General features: G+C 44.1%; 1 protein-coding gene across 6 annotated transcripts in view; it reads right to left on the minus strand.

Annotated features, from left to right (window-relative positions):
• Window positions 1-1,556: 1,556 nt before the first annotated feature.
• NFAT5 (nuclear factor of activated T cells 5) overlaps window positions 1,557-24,394 on the minus strand; it is a 32,053-nt gene continuing 9,215 nt past the window's right edge. For 2 of the 6 annotated variants that reach the window (XM_057384993.1, XM_057384992.1), the window contains 13 exons: window positions 23,228-23,289; window positions 22,200-22,758; window positions 17,329-17,521; window positions 14,073-14,263; window positions 13,165-13,337; window positions 10,377-10,511; window positions 10,145-10,197; window positions 9,349-9,481; window positions 8,733-8,813; window positions 7,645-7,757; window positions 4,682-7,127; window positions 3,835-4,081; window positions 1,557-3,008 (listed from right to left, as the gene is read on the minus strand). In XM_057384993.1, the coding sequence (XP_057240976.1) occupies window positions 3,843-4,081; window positions 4,682-7,127; window positions 7,645-7,757; window positions 8,733-8,813; window positions 9,349-9,481; window positions 10,145-10,197; window positions 10,377-10,511; window positions 13,165-13,337; window positions 14,073-14,263; window positions 17,329-17,521; window positions 22,200-22,729 (4,287 nt within the window). In that variant the 5' untranslated portion in view covers window positions 22,730-22,758; window positions 23,228-23,289 and the 3' untranslated portion in view covers window positions 1,557-3,008; window positions 3,835-3,842. The remainder of the gene's footprint in view (window positions 3,009-3,834; window positions 4,082-4,681; window positions 7,128-7,644; window positions 7,758-8,732; window positions 8,814-9,348; window positions 9,482-10,144; window positions 10,198-10,376; window positions 10,512-13,164; window positions 13,338-14,072; window positions 14,264-17,328; window positions 17,522-22,199; window positions 22,759-23,227; window positions 23,290-24,394) is intronic. The other 4 variants (XM_057384995.1, XM_057384994.1, XM_057384991.1 and 1 more) reach the window with 4 other exon arrangements.

The following is a 24,394-nucleotide window of genomic DNA, read 5'->3' on the forward strand; positions in this document are numbered from 1 at the left end:
TTGTACATTTAAACATTGACCTAAAATGAACAGGTAAATTGAACACGAGGAAAGGAAGGTGTTTCCAGAAGGGAAAACTGGGATAGCACAGCCCTTGGTTGGTTTTTTGAGTATGGTTTTTTTTTTTTCTCTCTTCGTAAGCGACCTCAAACACGCCCACAATTCAAACATACCCTTCCCTGGGGCTGTGGCAGGCTTGGGACGAGGTTTTCTTCTGGGCACTCCTCCTGTTCCATGGAGAATTGGTCCCTGGTGACTTGGCACTGACCAACGAACGGATCCAGCCCTTGGGAACAAGGAGCAAACTGAAGCAGCACGCGAGCAAATCCATCCTTCCTGTCACTCCTTCTGTGTCCAACGGCCCCAGGCGACCCAACAGCTCATCCTGGGACACAAATCCTGCAGACATCACCAGCTCCTTTCCCAGTGAGGGGCTGTGCACTTCCACAGCCCTCTGGACGTTGTTTGGGTCCGTGGTTCTCAGCCCCACACAGCACAGGGCGCTGCTGCCTTCGTGTCGTGAACCTTTACAAGATGTTGCTAATGTTTTGTCTTAGCAGGGGAAAAAAAAAATAAAACACAGACAGAAAAAGGCTGGGTTGGGTTTAAAGCAGCTCTCTGGACATGATGCAGCAGGGAATTCTTTTTGCTGTGATTAAAATTTCCAACGTTTGAGCGTAATCATAAATTAAGAGTTAAAACACAGAGGCGCTAATAATAAAACATTAAATAGGCAATGAGAGTGGAGAAAAGCTGCATGGCTCATTCTGAGGGAAACCCCAATATTTCATATTTCATATTTCATATAATCCTAAATGCCTCTGGGTTTCCTTGCTAGGCAAAGAGTGAGGGACACACCAAACACAGAGCGAAGCTTCCCGTGGCCAGCTGGACCAACGCTGCCTGATGGAATGGCGAGAGATGAACACGTTATTTATGTTGCAAAAAGTACTTAAATACTCAATAAAGACATAACAAACCCCACCCCACCCCACTGTTATCAGACGCCACGTTGTGGTAGAACATCAGACAAACTCACAAATTTACCACAAAAATGTGTGGCAAAAAGAATATTTTATATATATGTATATATATAAATTTTTTATATTTATGCCAATGTACTCACTCAGTACAAATAGCAAAATAGTTATACCATTTCCTAAATACAAAATATAGCTTTCCAAAAAAATGAAACACACATTAGATATAAACCATCCAAAACTTGAACGATTGAAAACTGTATTCAAAATTAAATGACCCAGAGCAGGTCTCTTTCTGAAAAGTTCCCTTCATATCGGCAAGAAGCCTTACTACTGAAAACATAATTCAATGCCTCTCAATGAGAGAGAGAAAGAGAGAGACAGAAAGAGAAAGCGAACGTGGTGACAGACCAACAAACGGGGGAAATCCAGGAAAACCAACAAAAACTCTACACGGCTCAACTACGCACACGAGTTAAGGGGAAAACACACAGTAAACAGACTCGAGGAACTTAAAAAAAAAAAAACATTTACAGAACTGTTCTTTTGTTATTTCAAAAAAAAAAAAAATAAAAAAATGTTCTTTTGTTATTTCAAATAACAAAAATGAAAAAAAAATGACGTGATATCAGCTACACTCTACTGAGGCGGAACGGGGAGGAAAACGGATCTGAGCGAGGCTGTAGTGAGAGATCACAAACTGTCCGGAGAGTTGAAGCACCCAAAAAAATCCACATGCCTCACAATACACCTGCATGGTCTGGAGTGGGTTGCTTTTACATTCGATAACATCAGTCAATGATTTTATTCTTGAATTAAACATGACAATCTRGAAACCAGACTTGGGGCTCGGTGGTAGAAAAAAAGGAAAAATCACTTCAGAACTGYGATGAGCTCCGTGTGCTACAAAGATGCAACAGCTCAGGATGAAGTGATGTTTTAAGAAGGCTTAAAAATGATGCAATTTGCCCCCTACTTGGAGAAAAGCCAAGCTGAAGATTTCCATCAGTCACAGCTGGAAGTGGGGGGTTAAGGGGGATTCCTGCATTTAGAAGGTGGTGGAGAAATTGCTTCCTCTCTCCTTACTCCTTGATTATTTGTCAAAGCTTCTACTGACTAARCAATTTACTGCCAAGGATTCCTAAAAGCTGTTTCTGAGCTTTAAAGCCAGTAGGACATTTATGTCTTTTTTTTGAAAACACAATATGAAACTGAGGGAGAGAAGGAAAACTATGGAAAGAATGAAAGGGAGAAGGCTGGTTTGGGAACAGCTCAGGAGGCTTCACAGAGCTCTCACCCATCAGAGACACAGAGGAGTCCCTTCCCCAGCCTCACAGAGTGCTCTTTTCAAGCTGAAGGTGTTTTAGAGATTAAGATCAATTGGAAGTTCCCCTTCATTTCTTCATTTTGTAGAGCCACCAACCCCTTGCTCTATGTACAGCTCCACGTAAGGGATGTGGAAAACCGTTAATCCCATTCTCAGATGGGAACTGGTTATTTACAGCAGCAATTCTCTGCTTGCTTATTACAGTTACCAATACTTTCAATTAATAAAGGGTGGGTTTGGCTCTCCCACTCCGTGTCAATGGAGAAATCCTTTCACTGAGTCACGGCTTGGGGCAGAGGCAGCTGCTGTTTCTGCTTCGTGAGCTTCCCCAGGCAAAGGAGGGGATGTGAAGAAGGAATACGAAGGAAAAAGTAAACGTGGTAACATGGATTACCTTCTAACAACAATAATAACTGACCAGATATGCTTTAAATTCCAAGAGCCCCCACGGTAACGAGGTTTGAGAACCTGGTAACAGCCCAACCCCACGCCCCAGTAACACAAAGCATAACTCCTCAGCATTATTGGCACTATGGAGCCCAAACTCTGTGGCCACGGCCTCAGCTCTGCCACTGGCCACKCGTGTGCTCTTTAAAGAGGCCGCTTTTCCACAGAAGCAATTGGTTCCACGCAGCCTAATCCGGAGTCGGAAGGTCTCAGAGGATCTGGGAAGTCGTCGCTTTTTTTTCTTCACAGAATTTCTGCAGGAGGAAACAAGCAGAAAAGTCAGACATAACTAAACACAGTTCCCTCTTTGTTCTGTGCAGCGACTTCATCTTCAGGGTGCTCCTCATGAGCAGGCAGCACAATAAGGTTGAGGAGCAAGGGAAGCTCTGGAGAGACTCCAAACTCCACACACAAACCCCTTTAGATTAGAGAATGAAGTGCATCCCTTCAGTGAAAACTCAGGGGGGATTTARGACAAGCCCAGCCCAAGTTATACACCACAACCTCACTGGAATCATCCCGGTTCTTGGTGTTCATTTGTAGTCAAAGGCTCTTTCCCCTCTGCAAAAGGCACCTTCCAAAAGCAGAATGTTTCCTAGCAACAGCTGATGCTGGCTGCTGTTTTAACACACTCAGYAGCTGCCACATTCCACCAAAACATTTTCACATTACATTATTGTAACGCGGAGGAAGAGTTAAGAACAGTTCAGACTTGAGGTGTTGTTTACTCAGTAAGTCTCAAGTTTTTTAACTACAGTCATGTTTCACAAGGTTTTGATCTGTCGGTGATCTATCTGCTCCCTAACAAAGCACCAGTCTGTCACAGCATATGACAAAAAAGGAGAATTGAACAAGACACAGTCTCAGAACTGTTTCAGACACCGTCTCAGAACTGTTTCGTACACGTTCTGACCTCTGACTGGTTTTATAACTTCATTCTGTTATTACACTCTTAATTCAGCCTCACGGGTGTTTTAGCTGACCTCTCAAAGCACAGTCACATACTACAAGGCACAAACACCCTGAACAAAGCCCACGTGCAGCAGGAAAAGAACCCAGAGACCCCAAGTGAGCACTTACYTGCCGAATTAAAAGGAGCCAGCCATGTTGTTGCCCTGGTTCTGCAAGGACACGAGCAGATCGTCGATTTTCTCCATGTTCTGGTTGGTGGCCATGGCCGAGGGCAGCGCTGGGGTCTCGGGGAGCTGCTGGGACAGGAGCGCTGGCACCGCAGGCTGTGCCTCACCCTGGGGCTGCCCGGGCTGCCCCATGGCCATCAGCTCGTCCGGCAGKGCCCCCGGCCCGGGGGGCAGCAGCTGGCCACAGTCTGGGGACAGAGGGACACRTCAGGATCTTGGCATAGCACAAGAGTCCCCACAAACAGCTCTGTGTCCCGGTAAGAGCYGCTACAGCCCACTGTGACAACAGCTGAACCGCTCACTGCTGGGGCTGACAGGCACCAACAGAGCTGGGCACACAGGGAAAGGCTCCACAGCCCGCACAACTGCTCATGGAGGCTGGCTCCAGAGAGGGAACAAGGAAAAGTGCAGCTAAAAACACTTCAAGAGACACATTTCTGGACTCTACAGGTTCTAAAATCCTTGCTTTCCTTCAATAAAATGGAGAAAGCCAATGTGTATATTGTGGAAACCAAATACAGCAAGAGAAATGCTCTCTTGAGAGAGCACAATCATTTCTGGATTAGGTATTAGGGAAAGATTCTACCCTGGCACAGGGTGCCCAGAGCAGCTGTGGGTGTCCCTGGATCCCTGGCAGTGCCCAAGGCCAGGCTGGACATTGGGGCACCCTGGGGACAGTGGAAGGTGTCCCTGCCCATGGCCACTGGATGCAGGTGATGTTTAATGTCCCTCCCACCCCAAGCATGGCCTGGCTGTGTGGCAGCTCCTATCAGGCTCTGAGCACTTACTGTTCTGGATGCCAAACAGGAATATTCCCGATGTCTGCTGCGATGCTGCCGGTGAGTTCTGCAGTTGGTTGATGGCGCTCCCCGCCGTGCTGTGGAACAGAGGAGCCTGCTGCTGAGGAGGAGAGGCAGTTCCTGGCATYCCTGCCATGCTGTTCTGGGATGAGTACATGGGGGATTGCTGCAGCTCTGGCTGGCTCATGCTGTTCTGCAGGGCAGACATGGAAGCTGAGGAGATGAASAGAGTGACCTGCTGCTCTTGAGAACTTGGGGACCCTTGGACCAGCTGAATCTGGGGCGAGTTATGGAAGATGGTTGGCTGCTGTGCTTCGGCCTGGTTGGAGCCAGGATTCTGGAGAGGAGACACTGTGGTCTGRCTCTGGAATTGCATGGGCTGCTGCTCCTGGTTTATCGAGGCCATGTTGGACTGTGGATGAAAAATGGACTGGCCTTGTTGCTCCTGATTGGTAACTGGGTTTTGACTGGGATTGAAAATCATGTTCTGCTTTTGAGAGGCCATTGTATTCATTGCATTTTGATTGCTGAACATCATGTTCTGCTGCTGCTGCTGCTGCTGCTCCTGAGCTGGAGGGCTGCTCTGGATAGCAACAATCGAATGCTGAGGCTGGAAGATGGCTCCTTGTTGGTTCTGAGGAATGGAGCTGGACTGGATGGAGCCCAAGGACACCTGGGACTGGAACAAACCCTGCTGGGCAGGCTGAGTCTGGGGCTGCTCCTGGGGAAGCATGGAGCTCTGCATATGAGACATCTGTGTCTGCTGCTGGAAAGACGTCTGCTGCTCAGTGTTGGTTGCTGTCTGAAGAGGAGAAATGGGATTTGGGCTTGTAAAGAATGACATCTGCTCTTCCTGAGTGGCAGGGTTGCTCATGGAACTCTGGGAAAGGAACATGTTGGCAGACTGCTGGTCTTGAGGCACCGAGGAGCTCTGCAAGACACCCATGGCATTCTGAGAGTGGAACATCGGGGGCTGCAGTTGGTCAGAGGAATTAGTGTTGGTCTGGTTGTGGACAATGGAATTTGAGCTATGAAAAATGGATCCTTGTGTTTCCTGGGATATATTCTGAGTGTCACCAATAGGGTTCTGAGAGTGGAAAAGCTGAGCTTGTGAGTGTGGGGACTGTTGGATGAAGCTCCCCGACTGAATGGACATCATTTCTCCGCCCTGCTGGAAGAGACCCCCACTCTGCTGCTGAGTCCCGCTGGCCTGGACACTCATCATGCTCTTGGTCGATGAGAAGAGATTMACCTGGGACTGACTTTCCCCGCTGTGCTGCATCTGAACCATGGTCTGRAACACAGAGCTCTGCATCTGTTTGCTCTGCCCCGAGGCCTCCTCTCCCTCTGCAGAGCTGGCTGGCTGGAACATGGCAGGGCTGCTGTTGGACACCGGCTGCTGGGCCGGGGCGGCCGCCTCGCTGCCAGAAACCCCTGGGGATGAGGAGAAGAGCTCACACTGCATCTGCATGTCCTCACTCGTGGATAACCCACCCATCATGTGAGAAGCCTGCTGGTACACCGGGGACTGCTGCAGGGCCCCGTTCCCCGCCGTGCTGGAGGAGAACAGATCCGACTGCATTTGCGGGGCCGCCTGGCACATGTTCTGCTGCATCCCCATCACCATGGCTGCTGAGGTCTCCATGGCCTGCTGCTGCTGCTGCTGCTGCTGCTGCTGCTGCTGCTGCTGCTGGTTGGACAGGGCACTTTCAGGCTGCGAGTGAACATTCTCAGCTCGGCCGGGCAGAAGGTTCTCCCCTCTGGAATGGACAGCTGTGTCTGAGGAGGAAAATATCCCAGTACTGACACTGTTCTGGATCTGGCTGACCTGCTGGAAGATGTCTGCGTTCAGCTGATCYTGGACATCCTCGTTGCTGTCTGAGCCCGAAAACAGAACGGAAGATAACTGCTGCTGAGCTTCCAGAACCTGCTGCACCAAGTCCACGTTCCTGTTGCTGCCTGTGGCCGTGTTGGTGGGGAAGTTCCCAGCCTGGAGCTGCTGGATGGTGTTCTGGAGCTGGCTCACACCACTGGCTGAGGAGAAGATGCTGGAGGAAATCTGCTGCTGCAGGGCCTGGGCTGGCTCTGAGAGCGTGGGCTGCTGCTGCTGTGATGCCTCAGCCAGCTGGGACAGTGTCACCACGGTGCCATCCGACTGCAGCACCTCCCTGGGCTGGGAGTCCCTGGGCTGGAACTGAGCCTGCTGCAGCAGGGCATCGCTGTTCTGGAGCTGCCCAGTGCTGGACACTGCTGAGAAACTGCCAGGCTGGGAAATGTCCTGYGTTTGGATCGTGCTCAGGCTCTCCGGGGTGTACACCTTGGGCTGGATTTGCTGCTGGTTTTCACTTTCAGAAGGTAAATGGGAAGCAGAAGTTGATATGCCGGACATGCTGTTTTCCAACRTTTGCTGAGTTGGTCCAACCACGTTTGAAGCCTGAGAAGAGCCAGACACTCAGTAAGTGATAAACTGACAGGGGTTTTACTGATACAATTTCCCCAAATCCCCGATGTCCTGGGAAGATCAGAGGGAAATGTGCAGGYTGTCTATCTCTCCAGACACACTCAAACCAGCAAGCAAATGATTAGCAGTGAAAACACTACTCCCACAATGGAATCATGGCACAATTTAATGACAGCAATGCTAAGAACTGATTAAAAGAATATTCTTACAGTAATTTTCTAGTTCTGTGTCACAGGACAGTGTCACTAACCACTCCATCTGCCCRGGGGCAGGAACAGGTGAGTTATCTAAGGAAAGGGTCTGTTTTACTCATGCTCTGTGCCTGTGTTTTGCCCAGACTGATCCTGGACACGACTCTTTCCCTGTTACTCTTCTCCACTATGAAAAGATGGACCAAGGGGTGGGTGTAACTCAGACCCAGAAAGCTGCTGTGCTCAGCCCCCACTGCACTCCCCTGGAACACAGGGGGAGAGCATTTTCCTGCACTTACTTCCATTGGAGCCACATCCTCATTCTTGATCATACTGCTTGGCATGAGTGGAGTTATCAAGGCACTAGGAAGAATGTTCACCTTCTCCAGGTTACAGCCCGTGGCCTTCACTGCTGCAGCCACAAAGAAAACAAGAATAAAAGGGGCAATGTAAAACCCATCACTCTATAACTCCTTTAAGTAAATTAAAGAATTACTCTTCAATGTAAAGCAACAAATCTCCACACTTTAACCAAATTTAAACCTCACAGTAATGTGGCAGTGTAATTTCTGCACATGAAAAAAAAAAGCAGAACAAAGTACATACAGCACAGAGAAAATTCTCTGACCTCTGGTGCACCATTAACCTGGAGCAGAACAGGTACAGGAATGAACTATCAAAGAGGAGCTGACACAGAATCCCCACAAGAAGGTAAATTCAGATTTATTGCATAAATTAACTGAGGAACAGCAGCAGCACGTTGTGTTCTGAGGAGCAGCAGCTGYTCTCCTGGAGCAGCTGGGATCTTCCCTCAGTTAAGCTCCACACTAAATTAGATGGATGTCAGGCTTACCCTGTATATTAGTTATTATTTTCCTCATCTTTTCAAGCTGGCTACTGGAAAKGTCTTAGCAGTGCAGTGCTTTACCAGCTCGTTTCATTGCCCTACATATTTTTGAAAATTTCTCCCCCCAGTTATTCTCTGCAGGTTTAAAGTCACCACATGTTGAATTATCCTCCCTAACACATTGTAAAGTTGCTTTACAAACACTACACAGTTTCTAATTCTTATCCTAGGCTTCTTTTTTATTCTTCACTTGATGACATACTAAATAAAGATGAGACTGTAGAGTCTAATGAATGAAAAAATATTTGAAGGTTTAGTATTACTTTTCACAAAATTTTTGTTCTATATCAGCTAGTACTAAAATAYAAGAAAACTGGTATGAAGTAAAATATTCAGAGTCAGAAAACAAACCTCCCTGKAAGAATAGAGCCAGATTTTATAAGCACAGATTTATCACAGGATGTCTGATTCATTTCTCTGAATTTGGGCAGGAATTCATAGTTAAATCATTAAGAACACTGATAAGAATCAATTTAGTACCTTTTATAGCCTCTTCAAAAGAACAATGTTGGGCTGGGCTGGAGATTTCCTTCTTCACATTAACATTCAGAGTCCCAGCTGCTGAGACAAAACACATTGAGAACTTCCTTACGTTAAATCAGCAAACAAGGCAAAAAAACACAAAGCAAACCAAAACAATTCCTTATAGCTTAAAGAAATTCRTGTTCTTTGAAACCGACACAAACCTTTGCACTGTCTATTCTGATACAGATAAATAAATAAACTAAAATACATGGAGTGGGCAAATTSCAGCTTTCCTCAGGATAAAGCCTGGTGGGATTTCTTGGTTTCTTTGGTACATTGTATGGATATGTTGATTTTTTTATTCTGCTAGCTTCATTTTGATCCTTAAACTAGAAATGGATGCTGCTATATAAGAACAACTGGAATTCGAGGTATTTGGCACATAAATGAGAWAAGCAAAGCCTTTAGATTTTATTATTAACAGAGCAAAACTCGCCAGGAGGAGGAGTTTGGAAAGATCTGCGTGACTTAACATTCCTGTAGCATGGAGCAAACCCTGTGGAGGGGGAAGTGAGGTGTTCAGCAGGTGAAATGGCCATTCCTGCCCCAGTTTCCATCCCACTCAATTCACCTGGCTCTGGAGTGTAGGTGAAGGGCTGCACATCGTGAGATCTCCCAGCGTTGGTCACCACRTAAATTCCCACTGAGACAGCTGAGGTGATTTGCTGGTCGTGATATGGTGGCACCTTCACAATAAGGTGATTCTGCAAGGCAAAAAGAATTGGAAAAAAATCACATTTTATTACTACTGATCTTAGTGCTGCCTTACATCCATCAAAATAGAAATAGAGTGAAAAACTACCACAAAAACCCGGGACACTGGGGCAATGCACATGTGGGACACTGCCTTTGGAAATGGGAGCAGAACAGCACTTKTGTGACACCATTTGCAGGCAAAGAGTCCATAAAGACACTTAMTTGTGTCAAAAACAATAAATATGCTGTAAAACATTTCAGAGTGAAACAGAAATTCAGCCAGCTATAAAGATTATGGTGTACACACAATCTCCTTCCATGGAAAACTGCTGGGAAAACTGGGTTAGGCCTTTTAATTCCATTGTGTGTAAGGGCAAAGAGCTGCCCACCAAATCCACTGTAGGATCTCATTAAAAACGGAACAATTATAGCTGTGTAAACCCAATATTATATTCTACCCAACTCCCAATAGTGCTTGCATGAAGAAAATGAGTACTATTTCTAGAAATGCTCAGAAAGAGGGCAAGATTCAATTGATATTTCTTTGAAAACAGAGGCAGTGTATTTTTAAATTAAAAATAATAATGATAATAATAGCAATAATAACAGTATTAGCAGTAATAATATTAATAGTCATAATATTAATAGTAGTAATAATAATACAAAATTACCTGATGAAATAATTCCATGTCTATTTCAGCTTCTGCCTTCCAAGAATTCTCATCTAAATGAAAATTTAAAAGCATAAGTTACTGCACATCCTACAGAGTAATTTATTTTAGTGCTGCTTRTTTATTTGACTCTGCTCCTCAGTTTGCTCTCCAGGACTGAGCTTTCCCCAGCAGTGAAACCCCGACCCCAGCTCTGCTCAGCACCCAAAGCCAGCACTGCTTTCACACTAACCGGAAACATTTTCTTGGAAAATCACTTTTGTTCCCTTTAGGAAGTTCTTGCCAATCAGAAAAACTTCCTCTTCACCCTTCACTGAACAGCTGTGGAGACTTTTCTTTAGGATCTCTGGGACTCCTGCTGGCTGAGCTGCAAGGGGAAAAAAACAGAGTCTGGAATCAAAAAAATATCAACACCCAAACCAAATCACTTTTACTTACAGGGTTATAAGGGAAAAACAAAATAATTCCTGAGCTGCTTTCTTTATCATGTATTTCATGACAAACTCTTCAGAATATAACCATTTCTATTATTTCTTTATATATTTCTATAAATAATAAAAAATTATTCCCTGTTATAACTTTCCTTTTTTGTGAAGCTTATCTAGTTCTGCTCTGCAAAAGAGCAGAAGCAGTGATTTCCCCATCCCCTGATGGCAGGGGTGGAACAGGATGGGCTTCAAGGTCCTTTCCAAATCCCTGCAAGACTCACATCTCTGYAGTTGGGAATTTTAGCAATTTGAATCCAATAAACAAGACAAGAGGATTTGGTTTTACAGACACACAGCCATGGATGGCCCTGTGCCAGAGATCCAGATGATTATTTCTATCATTCTTATCATAAACTGCCTTTGCTGCAAATCATTCCCATTCTTCTAAAAGCTTATAGCAAACAGGACCACGTGTGCTGAATGCAAATGAGCACTGCAGACAATTTAAACAGAGATACATTTTAAAATAATGTGTTTTGACACAATAAATATCAAATAATCCCAGTTTCTAACGAAGGCTCCTCAAGCACCTTTTCTCCTCCCCAAACTCCCTGGGGCACACATCCAGACTCGTGCTCTGCACTTGCCTGGCACATTTTGAATGTTTAATAACAATATTCTCTGGCCTTACTACACAGCAGAACATACATCCTGTACCACTCCAAATTATTTAATGACCTTTCAGAAGGGATTTTTCTACAACTCTGGCTGYGGGTTCCCAGGCAACCGTTACGCAACCACTGAATATGCTCAAGGCACATGAAAAGAGTAACTGGATTTAGGTTTGCTAACAAGTTAACAAAGCCTATTTAAAACACAGGCCTTAAATAAAGAGCCTGCAGCTCCTTAATGCCTTTTCTATGGTCTCAGGAACATTACTCGTTATAAAACACAATGTAAACCAGCTCTGATGGGTGTAAATGCAAACCTTGTGCWAAGGTACATTACACATATGTAGTAAGGTGTGTGTAGCAAACCAACCCGGTGTAAAGTGMTTGAGGAGATGATTTATATTCAATAAACTCCACATTTTGTGCTATTTTCACCCACGTGCCAGCACTATTTGCTTGGCCAAGGTCTACTGCAAGTCCCCATAGCTTCAGAGTAAGTTAAGAGAGAAGCACAGAGTTCTGGAAGGAGCCTCAAGAATTCCCCTCAGCCTTCACACCATTCTCAGTTTTACCCACATATTCCCCAAAGTCTGACCAGAGTATTTTGTTTTTGTGTTTTAAAACTTCCAGCAGTGGAGACACTGTAAAATTCCCGGGCAATCTCTTAGCAACTTACACAATTGAGAAGGTTTTCTTAGCAAGTAACCAAACCCCAGCCTGCCAAAAACCAAATCAATTCAATCCTTTCACCAAATACAGCTTTTTTTAGCTCAACAGCCTATTTTAAAAGCAGTCTCTAAATGTTTCATCTCAGACTCTCAGCGTCTACTCACAATAGCAAATTTTGAACTAAGAAAACATCAGGTGATTTCCATTCCCTTTTCTTCTGTGGCTGAAATAATTTTATCCTTAACCAGGAAATTAATGACACAAACAAAAGAGACACAGGAGCAACTTTGGGAGATTTTCTAGAAAATGTTTTTATCTGAAATCTGAAAATTTATATCAGATACTCCATTACTGTGAGATACCACCATGCTCTACTGACTGGAATGGAGCTGCAAAGATGACTGAAATAACCACAAAAAATCTTTTTTATACCATGGAGAGAGCACAGTACAAGTGCCCAGGAGCTCCTCTACTCATTCCATGCACAGAGAAAAAGCTCTGCATCTYGTTCATCAAGATGAGGGTGAACCAAGATGAGCTTTAAGGTCCCTTCCAGCTCAAACCATTCCATGATTCCCTTTTCCCTGCTGGTCAGCGGAACCTCCCCAGCCAAGGCAGCCATCTGTGCTYGTGCTAAACATAGCAGCTTAATAAAGAGCTATAAAAAGTTTTGTTCTTGCGCTGAAGCAGAACAGATTCAGCCTCTGGTCCATGCAAGGACCACAGCTGAGAGAGCCAGGCTTGCTGAGTTATTGWGAGTCCTGTCTAGCACTGAGAGCTSAGGGAKGAATGTGACAAYACAGAAGAGATTGAAAGTTGTATCAGAGTCATTTTGCAAAGTAATCATGATAAAAATTGTGACATTTTAAGAGGCAAAAATTAATTTAACTGAAGATCAAGGATATTGAACTACAACTTCAACTAATACCCCACCACAAATAAAAATCAATCCACTTGATTTTAGCTTTAGCAATTCTGAAATTATCAGAAATTAACACAGGGTAGGTTTTTTTCCCTCGAGGCATTTTCACAGAATCACAGAATCATTAGGTTTGGAAAATCCCCCCCAGACCATGGAGCCCAAGCTGTGCCTGATGCCCACTTTGGCACCAGCCCAGAGCTGGACTGAGCTCCAGTCACCCCTTGGGCACCTCCAGGGATGGGGACTCCCAAATCTCTCCTTCCAGTGCCTGGCCACCCTTTCCATGCAGAAATCACACTAAAACTCCCAGCTCTTTGGTTTGACACTCACTGCACAGAATTGGGGAGGAAGGTGTCTGCAGGGTCAGGGTGGAGCCGTCCTTGCGTGTGATGTTGACACGAAAGACAAGCCGAGCTCGGGTGCTTTTCTTCTTGGAGCCAGCAATCCCTATCCTGGCTTCCACATCAGCATTCCTCAGCTTCAGGATTCCCACACARTCAACCCTACCAACACAAAACACAGCAGCTTCACAGTTAGTAAGTTCAGCATCTTTAATAATTTCTCGAGTAGTTTCATAAGCCAAAGTCAAAGGCCTTGAGGTAATTACTGAAATGTTATTAGATTTCTTTTTATTTACATGAAATCTATGACCTTTTTCAATTTTTCATTCAACCCTGCCTAATTTGGATGATGAATCATGGGAAAAAAGGCATATGCAAGCATGAATAAAACAGAAAGTGCAATATAATTCTGGTAAGTATTCAATTTAAAATCACAGCTCTTCATTCTTCCATCCCCAGGGCAAAATCTGTGTTCTTAGGATTGCTTTAAAATATTCTGCATTCGCTTGAAGAAAGCAGGAGTAGAAGAAAACTTACTGTAGTCATATTATTTATGGTCAGTGGGACTTGGAAGTGACAGATACGTCCTCCCATAAGTGTGGTCCTAGGGGAGATGTACAGGGCCAGGTGAGTGAGGCAGTGCTGGCTTTCAGATGGACCCCAACCAAAATGATTTAAACCAAAAAAAAAAAGAACAACAGATGCAAACACAGCCTGATGTGTTAAAAAGAATATTGCAATTTACCCAGGATACTGGGTTCTATGTCCAAAAAGCACAGGGACTACCTGGAATTGTGTTTGAGTACACCAAATCTCTGAGGAGCAGAGAGAGCGCCAAGACTGAAATCAGTTCCCAAAGCTAAATGAACRGAAATATTCCTGAGAGCAGCTACTCACGCCAGGGTCATGTTGTTGCTCGGGTCCAGCCCCACCTCGATGACAGTGGTGCCCTCGATGTCCACCTCCTTGCAGGGTGTGGTGTTCCTGCCCGTCACCCTGCACGCCTGGTAGAAGCCGTGGGGTTTCACCCGCCCGGAGTCGTTGCCCACAAACACCTGCAGCACCACGGGCTCGTTGTGCCCTTCCAGCTGCAAGGTAAAAGGGGGTATTAACACCAGCAAGGAGTGCTGTCGTTATTCTATCTGGGTTTAAACCAGCCTGAATCCTGTCTATCTTCACACAGAGTTATCCCAACTGCAATTCTCACAGCTCTTACAGCCTCCTGCTCTCACCCCAACTGTGAATATTCCTTTATCTCTGCTCAGGATTCTCCTTTCCCCCCTGCAGCATCCACATCCAGAACATTTCCTGGGGCTGATTCCAAAGGTGTCAAAGTTTGCTGGTCAATACATGCACAGGCACTAACCACTGGCATGCCAGGATCCCACCCCCATGCCAGATGCACCTTGAAATCCTCCTGCAACCAGATTAGAATTGTCCAACACTTGCAAAACCCCTGCAAGAGTCAGAACAGGATGAAGGGGAAGCAGAGGGAGGAATGAATGGTATAACTGAATGGTACAACCATGTAAGCCCAGCCTTCCTTCAGACACCAAAATAAAAATTAAAAATGGCAACTGGACATCTCCTACTTAAAAGTTTATAATGTCAGGATTCAGTGAAACACTTCATAAATAAGAGCAGATCAGACTTTTAACAACCTCCTCCAAGTCCATGTGCAAGCCACAATTATCCCAGAGCATGTCAGTGAAAAATAYACTCATTTTCATAACATCAACACTCCGGCGTGGCAAGGTTCGTGTCCTCTCAATGCTTTTTTCATTAATGGGATCCCACTACTGCCACAGACCAAAAATACTGAGGTAAAGGAAGACCAGAAGTAAACCTGGAATTGCATTACAAAAGACATTATCTTTCTTTTTTGGAAATAGTTAAGAAGAATACTCCAAGTGAAAAGAAACATTAGATTGCTGCCAAATTCCCAGGCCAGAGATGGGAATTCCTTGCCAGAGCATTCTAGGAGATAAAATTAGTATTTTAATGTTTCCACTGAGACACATTTGTTGCTCAAGGATTTCTGGGTGACAATGCTGTCTTTTGTCCCAGGCCTGGAAGTCAAGGCAAAACCTGCAGAAAGAAGCTCAAGTTTTATCAGTGAGGAGATGCAAATGAGAGCAGAATTCTCTGGAGAATCTGTTGGGGGATTATTCCCTGACACACTTAAAAAAGTTAAGTTTTGAAGTTTGTAGCAAGTTTGAAAAAAGGAAAAAATTAAATAAACCAGCAAATGCTGCTAAAATCACTGTGCACACACGTGCTCCTCATGTCCAAAAGGAGAAAACAGCAAATGTGACTGTCACAGATGAGCAAAGCCACAAAATTCTGGAGGTGGCCAACACAGGCACCCACATGGGAACCACAGGTAGAGCTCACAACAAAGGGCTCAGCTGCCAATCTCTTGATTAAGGCTTGGTTCTACACTTTCATGGGTGCATATTGATTTACACTCAGGTTCCAAGCCATCAGGAGCAGTTTTTTCATTTAAACACCCACAGAACCTGCTGCTCCCCTGGCCTGTGTCAGAGCCATGCACCAGATCTCCTCTGAGCACCACTATTCTCACACTGCTCTTCCCCATCTCTAAACCACACCAACAAAACAAAAAGCCCCCTTGTCTTGTAACATAATTTTTTCCCACTAGCTCAGATTTCCTGAAGATTCACTGACTCATTTGTCTGTCCAGCCCTGGCAGAGTTTTATCTGCAGGGTATGAACTCGTCTGCCTACTGGTAAAGCAAACTGGAACTTCCAGGAATTCAGTAACATGAGACTCTTCCAAAGAGAATTTTCACTGATGGGTGCTAAAGGGTAACTGGGAAATGAATTAAAAGGAAATTCAGATGAACAAAGGCCCATTAAGAAAATCCACATAAATGGGCACTAAATCCCCATAGCAACAGGCCAATATGAATGGATTCTTTTCTGATGAAACTTTACTGGAGTTCTGCATTGCTCAGGACTGAGTGAAGGAAGRGCTGCTGGTTTTCCTAACACTGCTGAACAGAACTTTGAAGGTAAATCCACATCTCCATTCTGTCAGCAGCAGTCAGCACAAATTTTAAGGGCTGGATCACAAACATCTCTTTGTGGACCTGGAAGGTTAGTTTGGGTTGAAAACGGCTTTGCTGCTTTTTCAAAGTGACATAACTAAGAAAAAACATAAAATGAAATCTCTTTCACCCTCCTTATCTGTATGGTAACAAATCTAGCTGTCTACTTGCTCGACCTGCTGGCCACACTCCTCCCAGTATGACCAGTATGCCGTTTGCCATGGTGCCAGTGCCGTGCTGGCCTGGACTCAGCTCTCTGGTGATTCTCATAATCACTTGTGGGAGCATATTTGATATCAGTTTTGATATCAGCAAAGCTCAGCCTTGCTCCTGGTGAGCCTCTCTACCATTTCTATTAGGAAACCTTCCCAAATCCTCAAATTCTCCAGTTGCATTCCCCAGGCCACACAGGGAAGAAACAAGACCTGCAAATTCCCACTCAGCATTAGTGTGCAGTCCCTGGAGGACTCACAGGAGCCTCAGTCTCCTTCCTGAGCAGGAATGTCAAAGATCTCCTTGTAACCTTCTTCCTATTTCTGCTTAGAGCAAGAGGCCTTCAGCACCAGAATTTTAAGGCATTAAAGTCCATAAGGGAAATAGGCTGCACTGTGCACATAAATACTGCTTCTTTCCTCAACCCCATTGTCCAGCTCTCCCAATCCACATCTGTGTTCACTACCACCACACTGAGCAGTACAACCTGCAAAACACACCTCAGTGAGCTCCTCAAGACTCACCTGAAACACTCTGTATACGTCAACTCAGATACTCTGAATAAAAAACAAAAACCACCAAGCAATCAAAAAAAAACCCAAAAAACCAACAATGAAGCTCAGCAGGTGTTTCACTGTCCCACTTTTACAGGCATGGAGTGTCTCCACAGCCACACAGTTCAAGGAACTGTGGCCTAACAGGACGTGTACGAGATTATCTATCCCTGCTGTGACTTGCAGCCTCCCTCTCTTGTGACTCTGTGACACCAGTTAAACTGGTGACATGCCAGGAGAGCCAGCACAGCCCAGGGCTCTGCTCCCCCACCAGAACAGAGCCTGGAGGCTGTAAAATGGAGCAGTTCCACCTACCTTGACGGTGGGAAAGCCCTGCTGCGTGCGGTCCTTGACGGAGCCCCGGCTGCCCTCGGTCAGGTACCGAGCCCGGTGCTGGGTCTCTGGCTGCACCATGATCTTCAGCTCCTTCCCCTCACTCTTAGTTGGGTACTGACCACACAACATTGGGGTCTTCTTCCCTCCAGCTCCCTTCTGGTTCTCTGATGCTCTGCCAAGTCAAAGCACACCATGGAGAAGATGTTAGAAGCAGCTCCCCAACAGAAACGCTCCAAATGACAGAAAAGCTAAAAAGGCAAARACTGTATTAATAGATGGAAGATTTGTAGTTGAGAGCAAGCTTTGGAATTCTCTTTCTGCCAGAGGAGACCTGCAGGATGAAGAGGAACGGTGCTTTCCTGCCTCCTCCACCCAGAGCACGTGGGAACTGCTTTTCAGAGAGCAAACATGAAGGAAAAAGCAATTAGCAATAAACAATATTAATGAACAGAAGGCAGTTCATAACCTGCTTTTTCAGAGTCTGTGACACAGCCTGAACAAGCTGTTTTGCTGCTGTAACACACTCACACAGGTACACACACACTGGATGGATTTAAGGCTAAATGACACTTCTTTAAACAGGGAAACAGCCTTATGCCTGTCTCCACTTCAACTTGCATTCCCATGCAAACTTTTCTGTCTAAACAGATGGACCAATTTATGTTAAGACCCAATTAGTTATTGTAATGGCTCTGGCATAATTGCACCAGTGTTAAATCAGTGTATGCACAAGGCCTTTCTTTCCAGGTGCCTTCCATAAGATGTAGTGGCTTGTGCTCAGTTCCATAATTAAAACCAGGATGAAGGAGCCCTCCCAAGTCCATCAGCACATTTTGAGCTGTTTTGTGTTCCCTTTAGAGCATAATAGGAAATAACCCTTGATCTTACACAGACCAGGATTTGGTAACAAACCTGAAGTCAAAAAAAGCTCCTTTCCAACTAGRAAATGTGAACATGCCACAGTACATGGTACAGGCAGGAAAAGGGCTCCATGATTCATGCAAATGTCATGTTCTTTCYTCCTAGCAAAATGTGCTTTCTAACAACTAAGGCCTGGCAAGAAAGCAATTTTAAATAAAAAGTGTAAATTGCTTAAAATACAAATCCTGTTTCAACGTGCAAGTTACTGAAGTAATTCATCCAGGATCTTTTCCTTCTCAAAAAGTGTGAAAAATGCTTTTTCTTCAAAACTGTTTACTGGGAGCTTTGCCACTGCATGAGGCTCTCACTGACCTGGAGCTGGCTGACCCAGCTCTTCCCAAGTGATGATTTACACCACAAAACACGATCCACACCTTTCCCAAAGCTGCTGCTGGCACAGAGCAGCCCCTGGACACAGCCACTGATTCCAGCCCTCCCCACCCTCCTTGTAAAAAACTTTCTCCTTTGAGCTAAACTAAATTAAACCTCTTTTAGTTTCAAAACCATTATCCTCTGCCTATCACAACAGGCTTTATTTGTCACATTCTTATTTCTACTGAGCCTTCCAAAAACTCTGACTACACATAAAAAAGGGTTAAAACCAACAAAGTTGGTCTTTGGATGATTTCCATTCCCATTTTCTGTCCATGAAGGTCAAGCACTTCACTGTGGACAGCCCTGGCTGCCTTCCACACTCATCTTCAGCCAGGACACAGCAGAGGCAGGAACTAGATAAAAACTAGCATAAAACCCTGCAAAATAATAATAATAATAATACCATCTTACAATTAAACCACCTTCCTGCCAAGGAATCCTGATTACTCTGCTCAGCCATCTCACACTGGCTGCTTACAAATAAAAATAAACTATGCACAAAGTGCTTCTTTTGGGAAAAGGGACAAAATTATCCTTCAGGTCAGTGCAGCACATGGAAAACATGTGACACACTAAACAAACTGTAATTAACACCACACTAAACAAACTGTAATTAACACCATTACATGCTCTGCTTCTGCACAAATTCAGGAAAAAACTCTAATGTAATTTGAGCTCATTAGACAATCCCTTTCTATCTTCCTGTCAGGACATTCCTCCCAYGGATAAGTAATTTCAAGGAATACAAACTTTCAGTCAGTTATCTTTTCTTTTTCTCGCTCAGAATTTTAAAATAAACCTCTCAGCTTCCCACAGGGATGACAAGAAGTGATGCTCTGACCTTCCCAAACAGCACCCTGGGACCTGCAGGACCCTGGCACCAGACAATGCCCCAAAGAAAGACACCACCAGTCTGACCTTGCACATCTGGAAGTTCCAGCTCTGTMAATTAATTGGGGAGACTGGGATAGAGTTGAATTTTGAAGGGAAGTGTTGGAGTGACAGCCATCAAAAAGGAATTCACCTTTAGCACTCGCAGTGCCACAGTTGAGCAGGGTGACATTAACACTGACCTCTCCAAGAGAATTGTACCCTTAAATCCCAATTACCACAGCTGTCAGCATAATAACATTTTATCATTATCATACTGATGTGGAGAGATGCTCCTCACAATTATTTTGAAGTCTTTCCACTAGAAACTTAATCATTATTTTCAATCAGATGAGCCAGCCCTAAAGGCAATACAAAGCCTCCACCAGAACTTCTAAAGTGGTGCTTCTCCTCAAAATACAAGGGCACATCACTTACACATCCTTTCAATTAATGAATTGATTTTAATTCAATTTATTCATAGTACTAATATTCACACCTGTAGATTTCATACACACAAATTTATTAATTTGTTACCAGACAAAATCTCCTCTAACCTAGCAYTTCTTTTTTAAAAAATAATAGATATAAGTCAAAAGTCCTATGACCATACTGGAACAGATCTCCTGATAAAAGCTTGGGCTGTTCCCAAGGCAGACCTGAAAGTGAAAGTGAGACCCCTGAAATCTGAGTCTCTGCCCTGAATCACCACCAATTCATCCRCTTCTAAAAAGGCTTTCACAAATTCCAAGTTTCCACAGGAATATATTCTTTCTCTTCCTGGCTTTTAACGACAACTGTGTCTTTAGGGGCAAATGCCATTTCCACCCACCATGGAGCACAGCAGCTCTCCTTGCTCTTTTCTTAAAGCCAAAAGTAAATGAACTCCCTTGGCTGAGTTCCACCAGGCTGGGAAGTTTAAAAAACTCCAATCACTACGCTGACCCAGATTTTTAAGGCCAAATCTCCATATTCCAAAGGYAAAATTAAGTTCTCTAAGATCTTGGCCACTTTTTATCCCAGAGAATTTATTTCCAAGGACAGTTCTGTTACCAGAGAATTTTCCTGTTCTGGCCTGTATGTGACAAATAAGGAAAAAAATTCCAGTTTCTGCCCCTCTGCACTCACAGAGCCCATGGATTTCCCTGGTYAGCCCAATGTTTTTGGGGAAATTATGTCTTGTTCTTAGACAGAGATCTCACATAGTCTTTCAGAGTTTCCAAAAGCTCTCTGAGAACACATTTACAGTGGCACAGCTCTTGCTCATCCATTAAGCTTTTCCCTGTGTAAGGAGAGCCTGGTCCCTCRGAGCTGGGGGAGGCATTTTCCTCGTTCCAAGCTGCCTGGGATCCAGCAGGTACTAATATTTTATTTTATTACCATTGATCTGGGCTGGTGAAAACCCTGAAGCTGGAGACCACCATGCCCAGGAAGCAGCAGTACACTCAGGACATGTTCTCAGAACTGCTTTTCATAGGGAAATTTTAAGTATGGAACTGCACTGACCCTGGGAATACAGACTCCAGGCTCTTTCCCTTTGGGATATGAGAAGTTCATCATCTTTGCCATCAGCCAAATTTTAATATTCACCGTTGCTGTGATGAACGTCAGAATGTACTGCAAGCACAGACATAAAAGTGAAACCAAAACGCACTCTTGCCCCAAAAAAAGCCCAAAATAAAAGAGTCAAATCTATCAATTTGACCGTTTTAAAAGTACTAAAGAAGCAACAAGTTAAAAAATAAAATTAAAAAAKAAATGTATCAACACATTCTTGCAAAYTGATGGAATTTTCATTTTCAAGCAGCTACTGGAATGCATTCAGTGAACAGTGTGAAGTGGGAGATGAGGRGCCACCACCCGGGTGTGCCCACGCAGACACACGCACATGACCCAGAAGCACAGAGAGAAACAGCATCAGAGATTTATTTCTGAAAAAATTAAATACAGAAGTGAATTCACAAGGAAAAACCAAAACCTGGTTCAYCATATTGTCTTAACATTTCATTAAAGAGTAAAGCCAGTGATAATTTAAATKATGAGAAATCTTAACGAGCCATTAACTGCCAACTTCTACTCCCATTCTCATCTCTGTTTGACAAATAGAGCAGCAGGTGAAGTGTACAGACTGAAATCCTCAYATAAAATCCTGCAAAAAACCATTCAGGGTGCGCCCACTCCACTCTGCCTTTCTTTTTAAAYACATTTTCATTGCCATTTTATAAATGGAATTGTGCGGCCTTTTGGGAATTTCACTTAAAGAACAGATGAGCTCATCAGTGCTGCATTTAATGGCTGGAGGAAAGTTAAGCTTTATCTTCTAAATAAAGATTAACAAGTCAAATGAGAACTTTTCATGGAATCATGGAGTRGTTTGTGTTGGAAGGGATCTTCAAGAGATCCAGTYCCACCCAYTGCCATGGGCAAGGACACCTTCACTAGACCAGGATGCTCCAAGGCCAACCCAACCTGGTCTTGGTACTTTTAGGATGAGGCAGCCAGAATTTCTGGGGGCAGGAAGAACTTATCTTGGGCTAGGATATGATAGGGGCATCAGAGAAGGGAGAGGTTTATGTGATAATCTGAGCGGAACATTTGCCAGGGCACGGGGGCACTTTTATTAGTTTGGGTGTATATACAGTGATAGAAAGTTTTGTCTTTAAAAAAAAAAGGCAGATACCAACCCATTTCCTGCTTTTGAGTTGCTTTTGCTGTCCGTGCTGAGCTGAGAAAGGACATAGTGAGGCGCTTTGGCACTGTCGGCATCAAAGATATCCATGTTGGACTCTTCGCAATCTCGGCGTTTGATCCCTGGCCTCTGCTTTGGGTTGCGTTTGCGCGATTTACGTGGCACCTCAGTGTTATCATTGTAGGAACTGGTACTCATGTTACTGAAGTTGGAGGGTGAATCCTCCATCCACATACTGCAGCTCTGTTCTGACTCCAATCCACAGCCCTCATCCTGGCAGGACATCCGGCTGTTGTCCAGCAAGTCCTCGGGTGGTGGCGAGATGTAGAGGACAGTGTGGCGTTTCGGCGTGGCCGGCTGCTGCTGGGCTGTGTTACTGGTTATCTGCTGCTCACTTACCCCTCGGCTACTTACCCCCACGGCCGCGGAGCAGCTCTCCACTTGCATAGCCTTGCTGTCGGTGACTGAGGTAGAGTAAATGGTAGGGCTGGAAGAGGTGGTAAAGGAGCTGCAAGCACCGCCCATGGAGGAAGAGGAGGGAGCTGAAGAAGCATCTGCGGTGTACAATTCACAAGTAAATACAGGAGCCGTGGCGCGGCGTGCGCTGGCTATAGCAGTCCCAGTGAGATCAAGCTGATTTAGGAACCGATTGCTTTTCCCCCGAGAAATGTTTGGAATTTGGTTCGGTTTTGGAATGGAAGTGCTTTAAGCGATAAGGCCTAGCCAATGCTTTGGAAATGTCCAAACAGATCTTAGCACGATCCACTGTAATCAAGTTTTTTTTTTTTATCACAACGTTAATTCGTACAAATGGCTGCGAGTAAACAGAGCTTTCATTGCCTCAGCTGGACTAATTATTGGTGTAGAAGCCATTTCATCTAAAATAGCCCCAAAGCAAAATGCTTATAATCCACATTCAATGCCAATTAAACCATTTATTGTTGGAAATTTTTAATTTCTTTTTTTTTTTTTGAAAAATATGGGACTGTGCTTAGCCACAAAATATTAAAATAAGTTTCTAACCTATGAAGCAGAGAACTACAGGTCATTTTTAATGCAGACACTCCCTGCTTCAGAGGCAAATCCTGGAATAAAAATATGAGAAAATAAATGAGAAAAAGAGCTGCTGATTATTCCATCATAAATGAGAAATAAAATATAAAATCAACTGAGTTGGTAGGCAAAATGGAACTGGTATCAGTCACTATGAGCGAGCTGTTGATTTTGAAGGTTCAAAACAGGGATGAAATATCTGTGTTGGAGACATGCTGACCCAAGGACTGGGAATTTCTGTAATTTCACTCGTTCAGTCACTGGGACCAATTTCTCTCAGATTTTATTGGTYCCTTCCACAGAGATGGCTTGGGACAGACCTCTGAAAAATCCACATTAAACAGATTTCCAACACTGTGACTGCAACTTCTCCAGAGTTCCCAGAGCTCAATCTGGTTTAGAAATRTGAAAATTATTAAACCAAACCCCTGAAGATTTCTGGAGAACACCACAATTGTTCCCATTGAAGAATTTTAATGGGCAAATCAGGGGAATTATGTAAGTTAAATATTCCAGGGGAAGCAGGCCAGACAAACATTTGTATTTATTCTAATCAGCTGTAGCTCACTGAGGAATAACTGAACTGAATTTTACAGTCAGATTCCCACTTCCCGTGGGGAGACYCTGCTTTCTTTATTTCTGCACTGCCACCCACACCTGATAAACCAGAAGCACTGAAATAACCTAATTCTGGAAACCAATTGTGCATTAAATACTTTCACAATAACACATTTGTTCAGCTAGTTACTGCTGTCACACAAGTAATTCCTATTACTAACAGGAACACAAAGTTTTCCTTTTTGCAGTTTGGGATTTTTTTTTATATCCAAAAATCTTATAATAGTCTCTCAAGTCTAAAATGTTTAGAGCCAGTTGGACTAATTTATACAGTTTTAGTTATTTAGAAGTAACAGAATAAAGTATGTTCAGCCATGATACACAAATTTAATTAACAGTAAAACTCAGCCAACCTTCCTATACTGAGAAGTATCAAYGACTGATGATAAAGAATTTTAAAACCATTCCTACAGATTTCCTGTGCTAAATGAATGCAAAAGCAAACTCACATCACTTCACAGACTGTCAAATTTAGTGGTCATTGAGTTTATCAATAAACTATTCTGCCTTCTCCGAGCC

This window comes from Malurus melanocephalus, unplaced genomic scaffold (assembly GCF_030028575.1).
Source record: "Malurus melanocephalus ecotype Western Australia unplaced genomic scaffold, MMel_1.1 scaffold_766, whole genome shotgun sequence".
Taxonomy (NCBI): Eukaryota; Metazoa; Chordata; class Aves; order Passeriformes; family Maluridae; genus Malurus; species Malurus melanocephalus.